The 16838-nt window shown below is 41.3% G+C and overlaps 2 protein-coding genes and 1 long non-coding RNA gene across 6 annotated transcripts; all 3 read right to left on the reverse strand.

The window, feature by feature from the left end:
- On the reverse strand, nt 1-1947 carry LOC120105915 (zinc finger BED domain-containing protein RICESLEEPER 2-like). Its single transcript, XM_089929954.1, has one exon. The coding sequence runs from the start codon at nt 1945-1947 to the stop codon at nt 1-3; it is 1947 nt and encodes a 648-aa protein (XP_089786080.1).
- Nucleotides 1948-6202: 4255 nt separating this feature from the next.
- On the reverse strand, nt 6203-9650 carry LOC120105919 (uncharacterized). Of its 4 annotated transcripts, XR_015987561.1 has the most exons (6): nt 7965-8101; nt 7311-7382; nt 7113-7184; nt 6969-7039; nt 6714-6833; nt 6485-6624 (listed from the first exon to the last, which is right to left on the reverse strand). It is a non-coding gene; the product is annotated as an uncharacterized LOC120105919 (long non-coding RNA). The 4 variants fall into 4 exon arrangements; XR_015987565.2 differs by lacking the exons at nt 7113-7184; nt 7965-8101 and adding an exon at nt 9513-9650 and having other exon boundaries at nt 6203-6624; XR_015987562.2 differs by lacking the exon at nt 7113-7184 and having other exon boundaries at nt 6203-6624.
- A 2003-nt stretch (nt 9651-11653) lies between these two features.
- LOC103714570 (oligopeptide transporter 4-like) lies at nt 11654-16504 on the reverse strand. Its single transcript, XM_008801861.5, has 6 exons — nt 15806-16504; nt 15546-15643; nt 13504-14067; nt 12928-13180; nt 12584-12766; nt 11654-12472 (listed from the first exon to the last, which is right to left on the reverse strand). The coding sequence occupies exons 1-6, from the start codon at nt 16337-16339 to the stop codon at nt 11858-11860; spliced, it is 2247 nt and encodes a 748-aa protein (XP_008800083.3). The 5' UTR covers nt 16340-16504; the 3' UTR covers nt 11654-11857.
- Nucleotides 16505-16838: the final 334 nt, after the last annotated feature.

Genomic DNA, 16838 nt, shown 5'->3' on the forward strand with positions numbered 1-16838 from the left:
TTATATACCTTCATCATATTGTTCACGAAGCCAATCTTGGGTACACACTAAGGCTTCTACGGTAGAAGGGCTCAAAGAGCTTCGATACTGATCCACAACTCTACCACCAGTGCTGAATGCTGACTCAGATGAAACAGTGGAGACTGGAATAGCTAGAACATCTCGAGCCATTCTTGATAGTATAGGATAGACTGCTGCATTGCTCTTCCACCAAGCCAAGATGTCAAACTCTTTATTCTCCAAATCAGGAAGTACATCATCATCCAAATAACTATCCAACTCGGATCTCTTAGGGCGTTTTGAAGAACTCTGACTTCTAAATTGAGCAAAGTCCATACCAAATTTTTTTTTGGAAGAAACTGAACTTATATCACCTTGTCCACCAAAATTAGATGTTCGCTCACTTGAACTCATAGAGGGGTGCATTCTTGTTGCATCTACATACTCATTATACAATTTAAAAAGACAAGCACGAATATCATCAATCTTTTTCTTGCACTCCTCCAACTCAAATGCCTTTTGATAACAAAATTCTACAAATATCAACTTTGATCTGGGATCCAAAATAGAAGCAATTACCAACAAATTATTGCACTGAGACCAATATTTGTTAAACTTCTTTAGCATCTCATTTGTTAATTGCTTCACTGTTTCATCAGTATCGATACTTTCATCCATCAACAAAGCCCTAATTCCCCAAACTTCTTTTAGGTATAAATTGGATGTGGGATACTTACAACCAGAAAATACTTTAGTGGCATCAAGAAAGGCTTCTAAAAATTTAAGAATTATAGAAGCCTTTTTCCATTCATCATTGGTGGGGCATACACATGAATGCTCAGTTGCATATCTAATAAGAGCATCTTTGTAACCAAGTGCATCATGCAACATTTCATAAGTAGAATTCCATCTTGTAGGAACATCCAAAGTGAGTCCTTTTCTAGCAGGAAGTCTCATATGCTGTAGAATTTCATTAAATGCTTGCATTCGAGATGGGGATGCAGAGACATATCTAACAATTTCTCTTATACATTCAATAGCTTCATGAATGATTTTCATTCCATCCTGAACCATAATATTTAATATATGTGCACAACATCTAATATGACTGTACTCCCCACTAAACAACATTGAAGCACAAAAGTGATCTCGGAGCCTTCTCATTACAGCATCATTTGTGCTGCAATTATCCAAAGTAATAGCACATATTTTATAATCCAATTCCCATTCAACAAGACATTTTTTTACAGCATCTTCAATTGCAAAGCTGGTGTGAGGGTATGGAAGTTTCTTGAAACTAATAATCTTCTTATGCAGAGTAAAGTTAGAATCAATATAATGTGCTGTGAAAGAAATGTAACCGATTTTCTGATTTGATGTCCAAATATCAGTAGTGAAACTAACTCGAGAACTTAGGTTCTTGAATACATCATGCAATTTTTTCCTCTCTTCTTGATACAAAGCCATACAATCATGTTTTACAGTCTTACGACCCATAATTTTGAATAATGGCTGAAGAGATCTCATAAAATCCAGAAAAACAGTGTGCTCAACAATACGAAATGGAAGCTCAGCACATATGATAAATTTTGCAAGAAATTTTCTACTCTCTTCTTGATTGAATTTGAAACACTTTATCGGATCTTTTGAACTTGGTAGTAAGAGCAACTGATTAGTCGAATTCTTTTGATACCTCTTGCAAACATTTTCAAGATGGCGTTTTAGATGACTCGTTCCTCCTTTAGTGCTCCCACTTAAAACTTTTTTACAATATTTGCACTTAGCTATTGACCCTTCAGAATTTTTTTCCTCGATAAAGTGATTCCATACCCAAGATCTTTTTTTAGAAGAATTGTCACAAATATTTTCAGCAGTATCTTCATTTCTATCATCCTCATTCCTTAAATCTTCAACAGTCTCATTTTCACCAACTTTAGAATGAGACATTAGTAAAAATAATCTGCCCAAATAACAAAATAAATATCACAAATTTAACCTATAGCATCAGATATGTACGAAAATTTAAAACTCTTGTTATTGACAAAGTTGGAGATATAGTCATGTCATTACTATCTCAATGAATCATCCCCTGTTTGTTACAGTCTTATAAACAGATGAGATATGAGCAGCTTCTGGAATGGAAGATATATTATTTAGTTCCTAGGCTTACAGGTTGTTAAGGTTGGAAAGATAACAAGGACTTTCTGAAACCTTCAAATCAGATAAAGAGAGGAGAAAATAAAGAGGAAAGGAATCAGCGAGACTATGGATCAGTGATCACTGATCAACAAATTAAGATTGAGTTCAGTGTGTCTGAGGCAAACAACAAGAAAAGCAAGCCAATAGCATCAGGCATTACACATCACACTTTTAATTACCTATTCAAAACCACAAACCTAATTAAAACCACAAACTTAGTAGAATTGTAGAAATAACAGTAAATGTCTAAAATGCACTAAACACAACTTGTGGATTTATGGCAGCACAACCACCTCAAAAGCACATGATCCTCTTATTTGTGATATTTGGCAGATGAAATGAGCTCTACTAACTTTTAAAGCCTCCCCCTTTTGTTTTCGAGAAGGGGAGCAAGCAATAGATTAGTAAAAAAATAATATTTTAGGCACCACAGTCCACAGAGGAAGGAGGAGAAGAGGATAAGTAATTACCTCTTTCTCGGCAGGTCGGTCAGCGCCACAGAGGAAGGAGGAGAAGAGGATCGGGGCCGGTGAAGCACCAAGACTCAAGAGAGAATAGAACAAGGTAAAGCACCAAGAGGCAAGAGAGAATAGATTGTCCAAAAAACCCTAATCTGAGAGCCGACTAGAGCCGATGCACCTCAAGTGACGATCAATTTTGGCGGTGAGGGGGTGGAGCCTGGAGGAGAAGGGAGATAAGGGCGACGATCCGAGACGATTGGCACTCGGTGAGTCGGCGACGACGACGATCCGAGAAGGGAGCGGAGAAACCCTAGCCGACGACGACGAGCCTCCACCGCTCTCGTCTCGCCTCTGCACTCGACAAGCCGCTGCCGACGACGACGACTGGTGAGAAACCCTAGATGACGACGAGCCTCCACGCCTCCACTGGACCACCGTCTCCGGCTCTCCGCGTCTCGGTCTCGCGGCTCTCCGCTCTCGCCTCTGCAAATCACGAGTTCACGACTCGTCAAACAAAGTTACAAAACCCCAAAAATCCCCCTAAGTCGCGACTCGCGACTGGCTCGGGCCGTCTGCCCGTCTTCGATCTCGTTCGGGCTCGCATTGGGCCCGGGCTCGGGCTGGGCCCGGGCCGGGCCAATGGAAAACCCGAGCCCGGCCCGAAATAGAATTGGGCTTAAGATTTCAGCCCGAGCCCAGCCCGAAATAGAATTGGGCTTAAGTTTTTAACCCATAGCCCGGCCCGCAGGCAGCCCGGCCCGATGGGCTTCGGGCCGGCCCGAGCCCACTTCCAGCCCTAGTCTATGCGAACAATTTCACTTTTTTTCTTTGTCAAGATTTCTGGAAATAGTGGTTTCAATCTTTTTCTCTTTCATGGTATTGATCTAGCAGTAATTCAATGCAATGCGAGATGAATGACACAAACCCATGCCTGAAGTTAGCCGAGGTTACATTCTCATGATCATGGTCCTTGGATAAATAGGACTAATGTGTTGGACTTTGATTCTATCATTTCACATGCAGGTAGCGTTCTTAGGTCTGCTCAATATGTTTTCTGGGTTCTAATTTAAGTTTTTCCAACCTAGTTCTAATTTAAGTTTTTCCAGCCTATAGATTTGGTCCATCTGGTGACTACAACATTATAGTGGTCGACTTGTTTCTAAGGCAATCAGAATAGGCTTTCTGCGGAAGGATATTGGATAAAACAGAAAGTCTTCATCTCGTGCATGGAGGATATTAAACTAGGCGGAAGGAATTTTTTTTTTTTTCTCTCTTATATTTCCTTTCTTTTCCTGTATATGACACTGTAATCTACCTTTTTGATCCAAAGAGTTTCCATTCATTCTCTCTTGCATTATGATTCTCTCTTTAGATCTTATTTTCATTCACTCTACATTGTAAGGACTAAGGAGTAACCTCTAAGGTAATTAGGATTCGATATGTAGCATGTTATGGTTGGTGGATTTTAAGCATCGCAGACGGTGGCATTATGAATATCCTTACTTGAGAAGTCTGATTTAAAGATTTGAACTTCAAAGGACTTCGCTTTGAACCTAATAAGGTAGTTGATTGTTGATGGCAATTGGTAAGTGACGCATAGGTCTACAAGAAAAGAGAGCCAGAATGGAGCAACCATCATGTTTATGATAGTTAATACATGTAATAAGATTAATATGTGCCTTAAGAAGAGAATTGATAAAGTCATGTTACCTGTGTTAGCGAAGGATAGTTCCCACTGAACGTTCATTTAGTATACAGTTTCGCACTTATAAATACATCTTTCCTTTAATAAGTTGAACTCACTTCCATTTTTTGAAGAGTCGTAGACTAAAGGATATGCATCTCTTAAAAAAAATATGTATTATCAAATATGGATATCAAGAAACAATGAGGAATTCTAATACACATGCTCTTAATGGAGGCATATGCTTCAAGGAGCTTAGTATTAGAAGAACAATTATATAGTTGCAAGAACTAATGCCAGTGGCGCCGATGACATGTCCCTGGGGACAGTAGGTAGGGAATGCGTGTTAGGAATTGAATTAGTCTTGAACTGGCTCACGTTGGGCTCCATAATTCTAAAACTGAAGGATGCTCTTTTTGACTCAAGGAATTTTGTAACTTTTAATTATGTAATCAGTGATCACATGGTGCACTCATGGGGATTTTCTCAGGTCATGAAGTTCATCTATGAAGATTATGCTATCTGTTTGCACTGAGTTTAGAAATCTCAGAGATACCGAATCATATGGAGCCAACAAAAGAGCTCTCATCTCAGCATGTTGATCTGAGAGGGCTGGTCATTTGTTGCTCATTGGACAATTCAGGTGCCCACCAATGGAGAGACATTCATCTTGATATTCCAAATTAATAGAGCTACATTATTTGTTGAATTCTAAAAATTTAGTTTTGAAGTGTTGTGCACCTCTAGATCCTGTTTGGTGGTGATTCACTAGACACATGATGAATGAGTTAGTTCAGAAAAACTACGTTAACCAACTTTAACCTGGAAAAAAGTTATCCTTCCTTTAGCCTAATCCCGGTTTAGCTCGTCTAGGTAGGAAAAAAGTGGCAGTTTAGTTTTTCTAATACCACTTTTGCCCGTGGGATGAAATAGGGCACAAGGCAGAATAACCTGAAAGAAACCATATTCTTTATCCTGAAATAAACAGCACTCGAATTTTTAGGAAGGGACTAACATTTGGAAAGAATAAGTGTTAGTGTTTTTTTATCAAAATTATGGATTCCAAACCTTGCATATGTTGTAAGATGACCAGACAAGTCCATAGAGACTGGAAGTCGAGTATATATTAATGACATCACCCTATTATTTCCCTTGTTCTCACAGTACTCTCCTTAAAGATTATAAAAACTTGTTCCTCTTCTTACAAAGGAAGGTGAACTTCATAATCCAATTGATGACACTTTAACACTGTGAAATGTGTGAGGGTGCAAAAGCATATTTATGTGTGTGAGAGAGACAGTAGCTGTCGTACCAAAACAAGAAAGAAGCAGTACTTTTTTGTCCAAAAATATAAAAGAAAAAAACAAAATGCACAATTTATTCGGTGGTTGTAGGAACACTACAAAATAATTGATCTCTCCCGGCGCTATATTTGGCCTATACCGACGCTTTTAAGCGTCGGCGAATTTCTCACCCACGCTCCCCAAAGCGTGGCTCCCACGTCGGGCAGGTGGGCGTGGGGCCGGTTTAGGCCGACGCGTGAAGAAAGCGTCGGCGGTCTATGCCGACGCTTTTAAGCGTCGGCTATGCCGACGCTTTTAAGCGTCGTTAAATAGGTGGCATATGCCGACGCTTTTAAGCGTCGGCAAACTTCAAAGGCGTGCAGATACCCAGTGTTGTGCCGACGCTTTTGAGCGTCGGCAAACTTCAAAGGCGTGCCAGGCTTTTGCCGACGCTTAAAAGCGTCGGCAAATGATTTTTTTTAAAAAAAAAATTATAAAAGTAATTTTTAATACCCTGTACACATTATATTCTAACAAAACAAATACACTAAATCACATATATAACAAAATACACGTCACAAACAAGAACTTTGATTACATTCATATTATAATATTTGATTACATTGTACTTCAAAAACATTCTAAAAATATACATCTCAAATTCCTAAGTACACAATCTACGATATGGGGGCTATATTTTAAAGTTAATACTAGTATATAACCTGCATGATGCATAAGGTACAATTTTTGTTCCTTCTTCCAACTATTCTTCAAATACAATATAGCAATATAATAATTATAACAAACAGAAGGCTTCAATAATTCTATTGCACATTAAACAATTAACTTTAATGATGGCCGAGTAGAAGCCCCCATCATTTTCTGCTGTGTATATCTTTCTGTCAGTCTCAACATCAAAAATAGTCACCACATTTTCCGCTGCTGCTGCTAAATACTGTCCAATGTAAGGCTGAAACCTAACTTGCACTGTACCACCCTGTTTGACCAACAATAAAGAATTAATACATGAGCACAATTAACTACAACCAAAGGTGAACATATAAAAGCATAATCATGAAAACTAACCTTAGAAACACGTGAGCATGAAAACTGGGCTGGTTAAGAGTCCAAGGCTTCCGAGAAGCATTAACAAAAAAGAGCTATTGGAGATAAAGAAAATGCATGCTCTGTTTGATCCAGTGATCCCTGCATGATGGTTGAAACAACTGAATTGGCATCAGTCTTGTTGGTTTCAATGCCAGTTGGCATCTCTACCAACAGCATAGTGTAAATGGAGGCAGGGCCATCTGCTGCCCTGAAATAGGATTTGCTGTTAGTTACCTTCAGGAGTCCTGGGCTTTGCTGTTAGCCGCCTTCAGTACTTTTAATCCTCTTGGAGTGTAAGATCATCCCTATTAAAATATAAGAAAAATGCTTGTTATTCGCCAGATAAGCACCGAAGACAGCTACACTTGAAACCAAAACCTTCAGCAAGAATTTTCTGCCGAGCCTCATAACCCATGCTAACATCAATATAGCAGATCCGCAGTTCCTCACCTAAACCAGTTAAAATATTAATTAATTATCAAGACAATTAGCTTCCATTCATAGTAGAAAAGAAAAGGATAGTATAATGCAAATAGTTCATAAGGTAACTGGAACAAAAATTGTGCCTTAACAGACCTGCTTCGATGTCATGGATAGCCTTCAATTTTGCATTTGCATTCTCTATCCATAATATATGTGTATTTGGATCTGGAAAAAAAAATAACAATTGTTTAGCTTATCTATTTCTTTTCCACAACAAAGTGTTGGATACAGATGCCAAAGTTAATATGACGGAATTCAAAATGCATACAAGAGCACCTACAAGAGCACCTTATGCTCATTTTGAGTTTATAAAATACTTATCCACCAAGTAGCACAAGATCTGTAATAGATATTTTGTAAGCCTAATGCAATGTTTGTTTGGAATAATAAAGGCTAGAATGGAATTGATATTCCAACTTCGGTCTGATTCCAACATTTGGCATACATGCTGGCAAGGGAGAAAATGAGGTGGAAGAAGGAATATGGATAGGAGACAGGCTTAGCCTCATCCTTCTTCCTGTCTTCCTGCTCCTCTACCTTGTCAAAAGGAAGCAAAGGCCTCTCAGAACCTACACCAGGTGGAACACAGGAAACATCGAGCACATGTCAAAGGCTTATGAGGTTCCATATCAAAATAAATCACCTGAAGGCAGGCACATAACTTCCCAATAGATTTCACCGGACTATTATGGTGGGACTTACAGACCCTAGGATACCCCCCCTGCAAAGGGCACTCCATCTGCTTACCCTTCCTGTAGTTTATAAGCAGCCCACAGAAGTAACTTGAAGCCCTCGTGTCAGACCAAAAACGTAGGGCAAGCACTTCACGATTGTAAGTGCCACTCCCAAGCGAGGCTCAACCACAAAAATTTACATGGTTTCCATCTTCTATAGACAAATTACTCTTATCTTTGCCACCTGATACGTCAAGTTAGTGTTGTAGATATTGGAAGGTCAAATGCAGTGGGAAATCGGAGACCAGAGCCTTTGAACTTTGATACAGGGCATAACCAACAAAAGATGTTAGGCCCTAGTACCTGCAGGAAAAATTGATTTGAAGTTAATCAATAGCGTAATGACCAGATATCAGATATCCAGGTGCATGATCTCCCCTGAGCTCATATATATAAACAGTCAAACATGAAACAAACTTGTGTTGCGCACTTTAAAGAAGACACATGATTTAAGGACCAACCAATGGCTACCCTTTAAAATTAAGCCTTCAATTGGAACCATGATAAACTTGTAGCTCAAAATACAAAATGCCTTGAAAGCTAACTAGCCTGAACTGAGAGCAAGTGCAGTTGTAGTGAAGCAGAACCCTTAATGTTTAAAGAGTGAAAGAAACAAGGAAAGAAGTCATCTAGCGTGCACAACATCCATGTACGTTATATAAAGTCCATCTCTATTCCTTTCCACAACTTCCATGTACGTTATATAAAGTCCATGAATCCACTACCCTAACCCTTCAACATCCATCCAAGTCTCTGTCTCCTCACAAGCGTATCAAATGTGGAAATGTTCTTCAGCAGAATCAGCACTATCATCAACAGACTCCTACAATCTCTTCAATATATAGTTACACATGTTTCAATGTCCTTATATGTAAACCTAATTTCATGGTTTTTCATGAGACAAAGTTAGAACTTGCAATGCAGCGTGGACTATTAAAAGCGCACAAGCAGAAGACGACCACTATAGAGACAGCCAACATATCAGAGCATGAAGTTGATCAGAAAAAAGCCAACTAAGTATTTTGTTGCTTCTAAACAGGTATCAAGTGTATTAGAAGCTCCAACATTAGTACTGCTGTATACAAGAGCAAAGCCTTGATTCATCACCGGTTTATACGACTACCACAAACTACAGCAGCAGATCAAACCAAGCCCAAAAATTCCAAGTTTACTGAGCAAAAAGCCAAACAACAAAGAAAGAATAGCACCAACTCTCATCGTATCAAAAATTAGCATCAGCTGAAAATCAGCATCACTAACTCTTAAAAGCCATGGCAACCCTCCAATTTCAATCAGCATATCATCATGCACCAACCAGACTTGTCAAAACCATAGATAAACCCATAAACAAAACACAGAAACATTGACAAACATTTCTTCCTTCCCAACAAAACCAAGATCGACCGAGTCAGAGACCTGGTAGCATCGACATCCAACAAAACCAAATATAATAAATCTACATAAATAACAGAGGATCTAAGTGAGGAAAGCATTAGATCAAGGCCGCAAGAATTTGAGATCTAAGAAGGGGAGTGGTGTGGGGTACAACAACATAGCTTACTTATGAGCGCTATACTGGTGTTCCATTCTCATCAGTTCCTCGGAAGAGGAGGGGGCGGATTTGTGGGGAAGGGCGCACATGCTCCTCGCCCCAATCGCCCTTCCCAGCATCCATTGCAACGATCTCTTGGTCGCAATCATTTGATCTGCTCAGCAGCAGGAGGAGGAGGAGGAGGAGGAGGACGAGCAGCAGCAGCAGGAGGAGGAGGAGGAGGAGGAGGAGGCTTACCTCAGAGGAGAAGGAGGAAGACGGCAGCGGGGAAGCACCGGCTCGCGATGGAGGTGGGAAGTCGGCGCGCGCACAAGTAGGGCATCGACCAAATTTTAGAGGGGGCTGGGCGAACGGAAGGAGGAAGACGGCAGCGGGCATCGGGGAAGCACCGGCTCTCGACGGAGGTGGGAAGTCGGCTCTCGATGGAGGTGGGTGGGAAGTCGGCTCTCGATGGAGGAGAGGGGGTTGGGCGAACGGTTTTATAACGACGCTTTTATGCGTCGTCGTTTTTTTTATCTTTTCCCGACGCTTTTAAGCGTCGTTGTATGTAAACCTTTCCCGACGCTAGAGAAAGCGTCGGCAAAGGCTGGATCTAAGCCAAACTTTCCCGACGCTTTCCCCTAGCGTCGGGATAAAAGAGTCGGCAAAGCTCATATTTGTTGTAGTGGAAGTACATTAAACATACTTTCAAAAATGGTGAGAGAATAGATAAGCACAGAATCGTTTGAGTTAAACTTAATCCAATTTTGTTTATGTATATGCACATACAAACATAGAATTGTCGACCTTTTTGACACCTTAAGGAAATTGTTACACCATTTTCTTCTTTATTAATGAGAAATAGTATGAATAAGCATCACTAAGAACTTAGCTCAGTTTGTCCTGTGATAAATATGTATGTTTTCTTTTTTTCAAAAAAAAACTATTTAAATGTGCTCGACAGATGAGAGTCATGCGTAGAAAAGATTATAAATTTGGTTGTCACTTAAGATGGCTATGTGCAGGGGCAAAACAATTGCAGATTGTCTTAAAGCTGCTCGAAGGAGCTAGACTACATGATTTAGGACGTGTCGAGTCGTGTAAAAGATCGGTAGCTGATGCTTCAGATGGCAGTGTATAGGGGTGTGATGATTGCAGATTGCCGCAGGCTGCTCGGAGAAGGGTACCTGAGGGAGGAAATGTAGGGGCATGGAACTCTTTTTCAGATCCTTAATTTCATGGATGGTAGCGGTATCTGATTCTTTAACTAGAAAGAATGTTTAATGTCATCTAATATTGTCTCATTCAATATTCAATGTGACGACCTGGATGTGCGCAGCAAGGTGTGATGGAATCCTGGTGCTTGTTTGAGAAGAGCTGTAATTGCTAATGAATTTCGATCGTGTTTATGTAATGATTATATGGTGTTTCAATGACCGTTCTATGAAGAATCTAATGCCAAATAAACTATTCGGTGAAGAGAATCTATCCAAAAATATTTCAAGTAGTCTGTTGTTCTCCTATATGCAACTAATTGGTTAGTCTGCTGCAAATGGCTGGAGGACATGGTCACCTGGCTTCATTTTTGCTGCTCAACATATTTGCATATGTACACTTAAGTGAGATGGATGAGGCTGCTAGGTGCAAATGTTCCTTTTTCGTATGTCTCCATAGCCTTTAATAAAGGCGGTGCAGCGTGATTCTCTGATCAGGTATACAAAGGTAGTTGCTATGGGAACTTAATTTTTGTGTGCGTGCATGCAATCATCCAGCAAATGGAACATTGTGTGATTTTTCCAGGATCGAGGAGAGATTACAGATGCTGACCATTTTCTCTTTTTCCAGTATCGCAGGGTGGCTGACTGGAGTTCTAGAATCTCTGGCCTCCATCCTGGAGTTTGCTTCGGCTCCTGTTCTTTTCAAGATTGACTTCTCTGCTGTTTTTGTTAGTGTGCTGCCATGTGGAAGGAGCAGAAACCTACAGATACCTTCTAATAGTTGAATATGATGCATTTAACTTACATGAAATGTAGTGGATGCAGTAATTGCAGTTCTAGTGGTCAATCGCTTTGCTGAATTGTCTTCAGAAAACTCAGATTTTGCAACTTCCTTGAATAAATCCAGGAAATTTATTTGATATTGGAAGTGTTGGTTTTGGTTGGCAAGAACTAACAAACCAAAAAATTTGTTTGATTTCGGAATTGTTGGTTTTGATTGAGAAGAATCAACGACCAAAGTACTTTTAAGCATTCTAAGGAATCATTTGTATGAATGGGTACAATATGAACCGAGTAAAATAAACAGAGTTTCAGCAGAGGACCTCATACTTTGATCACAGAGAAGGATAAAAGAAAGATGAAATGTAGCAGAGCGGATTAGAAGACGGGACAGCCATCTACTTGCACCCCTCTGGCCGTGGGACAAGTTGCAAGAGGACAATGCTCCCCGGCAGTTCCCCACCAGTCAATACTTACGTTCTCTAGGCTCAATGCGAAGTACAAGACCACCCCCATGAATGCAACGCCAGCATCCAGTGCAGCGGAGAGAATGTAATTATACCTCTCCCACCACTTCTTTCGGTACCGATAGACGAAGAAGTTGAACACAGTTCCAACTACAATCCAAGAATTGTAGTTCACTGATGTGGCTGGAGGCATAGCAGCTGTGGCTCCAAGCAAGACTGGAAGGTTAATCAAGGGGATCCAAGTTTGGCCTGGGAATATCTTGTGAAAGATCCACACGATAATGGGACCTAGAGCTCCACCGACGAAGAACCAATTGAGCGCTCCATAGTTGCCCAGCGGCCCAAAGATACGCCTGGGTCCGACCAAACCCCAAATGACCGAAGCGTCGAAGAAGACCCGATCGCCTGGGCATGTCCAAGGGCTGTTTGCCGGAAGGAGTTGATCGTTGCAAATATTCTCGACAGAACCTAGCAGCCACCATGCGACAGCAAGATTGATCGTTCCTGCGATGATGGTTCCAACAAACTGTCGAGAAGAGTGAGTCGGGAGGATATAGAATTGTTTTGGAGGTAGCTGCTGCTGAGCCAATAAAGATGATAAAACGGTCAGATACGTATTGGGTTCTAATGAGTGTACCTGAACTATGAACATTGATTTGGGTGGAATCTTCATGTAATGGCCGAGCTTAAAGTCAGCGAGGAAGGAGATAGCTTGAGCCATGCTCATGTAGCCATAAACTTTGAAGCACACGTTGGAAATTGGCTTCCCCGGTTGAATCAGACCCATGACGTATTCTGTAATAATGTTGAGACCCGGGGTCTTTTTAAAACAGAGCAAAACAAGAAACAGTGAGCACTGGAGTCGTGGAGGTATCATTTGGAGTTTTGCTCATAAAAAGAGGTATCATTTGGATGATTCTTTCAGCCATGCATTTATCGCGCGTGCAGCATTAGAAAAGTTTGTGAGGCATTAGTTTGTACCTGGTTTGTAGTTGCAGTTATGATGCTGGTGGGGAGAGTGAAGAGGAAGGCCATAGCGCAGGCAAAGAGAAGCCCCCACCATGGCAGCTGAACCTGGTCCTTCAACACAGTGCATAGGATTAGAGAAATCACAAATGTCACTATTAGCAGGGAGTAAAACCACCAGCCGGGTATCTCCTCGTAATTCCTCATCAACTTGGTGTGAATATCAGCCTTCTTTTTATATGAAGCGCGAAACCGGTCATAAATCTCCCTGCAAATTTATCCAATTCGGTAGTGAAGTAAAATACTTTCACTTAAATAGAGCCACCACACCATAAAATTGTGATTCGAAGATTAGAGAATGGCAAATGACTTAACAATTATGTGCATCTAACATTTCATGCCTTCCTACAGATGAATGCATGATCAATAGCAGTCGTATAATTATATGATGCTTTAGAACTCACAAGCATGCATAGGATGTTTGCCTCCATGGAGCAGTTAAATGGTGAGCGATGCAAGAACCATTCAAACACATAAAGAAACAGCAGAGCAAGTCGTATTGTAATCTCGTACATATGGAGACGTACGTACCTTCCATAGAAAAATGCCACATGTGTAACTGTAGCAGCAATAGTAGCAAATCCAAGACCATAACTCAGAGCAAAGAAAATACTCAGACTGATCTTTCCCTGCTTCTCATACGCTTGCACGTCAATTTCAAACTTGTTATTGACAATGGCATGGACATCATAATTTTGGCCGGCGGAGGTGAATAAATGTGAGGAGAAGATGGGGAATGTCTTGGCGTGGTACAAGTCTAGACCCCAATAAGCCACCGGGGTGACAATGTAGACGATGAGGACATAGCCGAAAAATACGTTGACGATGGCAAAGAAGGGGGAAACCAGTGGGCTGAAGAGAAAAGAGGAAACCGCCGACCAGTCTAGGGTGAATGCCCCAATGCCCAGGCCCCTCATGCCAGACCCAAGCTGCTGGGCTGTGACAGACTTGGAGAAGACCCAGCACAGCCATGAAATGCTGGTGAGGGTCGGGAACAAGAACCCTGGAACCGCATACCATAAGAAGCTGCAGGCGAGTGCGATGACAAAAAACTTGGCTCTTGACATGCGGCTATCTTCCTTTTCATGCAGTGCCCTGCGGATTCAAAATTGTGTTTTTTAGGTTACTCGGTGGTGTTTATGAATATTGAACAATATGTTTTATTATTAAATGAGTTCAAACAACTAGATTTCTCTGCTGCCAGAAATGAACATTAGTGTGAAATGGCTTACAACAGTTCATAAATACGAGGAACACAGGTGCTATTTTCCGCCTGTCCGCTAACAGGACCATAAGATTACCTTCTTACTATATAATGATAAGTTTATTGACAAGCAAATTATTGATATGGAAAATCTTATAGTGTGGTATGAAGTGCCATAATCTTAAAAAGTATATTTGCAATTAGGGGAAGTAAGAAAATTATTAATTTTCACTCTGTACTGTATTTAATTTGTTTTTTGGTCATATATGTCAAGTAAATCGGCCTACAGCATATCATTTAATGATTTATTTTAAAACTGTGGTATTTATGTGCAGCATTGCCTGATTTTTTTTTAAAAAAAATCATCTGACTGTGGTTTACATTAATTTAACATTATTAACATTATTAGCAAGATAGATAAACAAAACCTTAAACATAAAAACATACTTGAAATTATTATTTTGGGCCGTAAGGATTTATTGCATCAAAAAGGATTGCATAAAGTAATGGCCTTGTGGCAGCATGGGTCCATTAGCCGTGACCCAGCATCGTCCAATTCCAATTAGCAGTCTCCCAAGCGCACCAAAACAACGTGTGAGCACAGGCCAACTTATAAAGTAGGATAACGGCGTTTAGGAGGTGGATACATCGAGGGGTCGATGATGTGATGTGCGAGGTGGATTCACCAAATTGTGGGCTACCCGCCAATGCGGACCTTTGCTATAAATCGACATTGTACTGACTCATCTATGTGACAACCATCCGACGGAAGTTTTCTGAAAAAATTAATGAAATCCATATTTATTGTGATGCGAAACCTTGCAAACCTTCCTATTATTAGTATTCTACAACTACACTAGAATGTATTATGAGGGCCTTGTATATTTAGTCTCATTCTTATTAGCCTTTTTGAGTCAGGCTCTTCTTAAAAATTGTATCAAGGTGGATCTAATTTATGAATTATATAAACTAGAAAACATTGCAATACAAATTTATTGGATGTATTAATTGGATACTTAGGCTTGTACAACTAATTATTGTTTCTAAGATATATTATATAAACATACAAAATTTTAATAATTAGATAAATAAAGCTACACTATAAAAATTGAAACCTTCATGTAATAGTCATGCTTCCCCATCATACAATTGACTGTTTAATAAGAAAAAGAAAAGAGATTGAAATCTCTGAGGTCTGCATAAATATTACACGGGAGAATCCACATCGTAGCCTTCTAAATAGCTACGATGATATTGAAAAGGGAGAATTCGCTATATTAACGCATGATATGCGGTAAAAGGGGCTGTATTGAGACCGGAGGAGCGCAAGCTTAAAGCAATCAAAGAGATACATAGCAAGAAAACGTACCGGAAGAGAGAGACCTGCACGAGCGTGCCCGGCCACCACATGTGCGCCGGCTCCACCACGTACTTCCTCAACAGGCCCGCCCACCCGTAACCCAAAACCTGCATCCATCCCACCCACGCTCACGTTAGCACCAGCCCCCGTCCCAAATCCCGTCTATTTTTTTTTCTCTCTTTCTTCTTCGTTCCCCGGCGCATGCTAGCATGATCCCCAACCCAATGAAACAAATTTGAAACGAAGGAAGACGATGGGGGGAAGGTAACCTGAGTGGTGACGATGAGAAGCCAGCTGGCGATGAAGGAGATGCTCCTCTTGTAGAAGGCCCTGATGATGTCGACGATCCCGACGGCGTACGCCGACCCGCTCCCGAACGCGCACCCGGCGTTCGCGAAGATCGAGATCAGCACGTGCTCCTTCATGTTGAAGGGCCCCGGGTTCAGGCTGAACTTCCGATCCCCGAATCCCGGCAGCCGGAACTTCGTCGCCGGCAGAACCCTCGCCAGGAAACGCCCCACCGGCAGCGACGCCACCTGGATCGTGATCTGGCCGATGATGAGGGGCTCCGTCCGGTAGGAGAAGAACTGGTTCAAGAACGCCATCAGCGAGCACGACAGGATCCCGATGAACCACATCCGGAACGTCCACACCGGGAGCGTCGGGTCGTCCGTCGTCAACACCGTCAACCGCACCTGCTCGATCGGCGAGTTCTCCTCATCCTCCACGCCGGCCCCGGGGATAGCTTCCACGTCCATCGACGCCTTCGTCGCCGCCTCTCGCTCTCCTTCTCGTTTATCCATCCCTCTTCTTCTCTTTAGATCGTCTCCGCCGGATTGGGGGAGGAATTTGTGGAGGTATTGGTGGCGTACTCGGACTCGGGGCCGGTCGTTATAGTTATAGGAGGAGCCAGGAGCGTGGAGGAATAGAATTATGGACGCAGGGGAGTTGAGAATCTCGTAGAGAATCTCGCGTGGACTGGATTTTACGATCGTGCCCCTCTCTTTCCGCGTTTTTTTTTTTTGGTGGAAAGCTCTGCGGCCGTTCGTTTGGAAGGACAGCTTAGTTGTATATTACCTGGAACTCCCGCTATTATTGGAAGGGAAATATTGGTTGTTTTCTTTTTCCGAGCTGTTACAAAAATCAAAAGCGAGGATAGATACCATTCAGTTTCTGTATTCTGAATGTAGACCGGATTTTAGGATTTGAACATCCAATGAATCTGTAGTTATTTTTACTCGGCATATATATAGCAACTTGAGATATACTTGACCAACGAAAATTTGAATCCCTAAAAATATA

The sequence above is a fragment of the Phoenix dactylifera genome, chromosome 3, assembly GCF_051530095.1.
Source record: "Phoenix dactylifera cultivar Ajwa chromosome 3, Ajwa_hap1_PhDact_Kaust_v1.1, whole genome shotgun sequence".
Classification (NCBI taxonomy): Eukaryota; Viridiplantae; Streptophyta; class Magnoliopsida; order Arecales; family Arecaceae; genus Phoenix; species Phoenix dactylifera.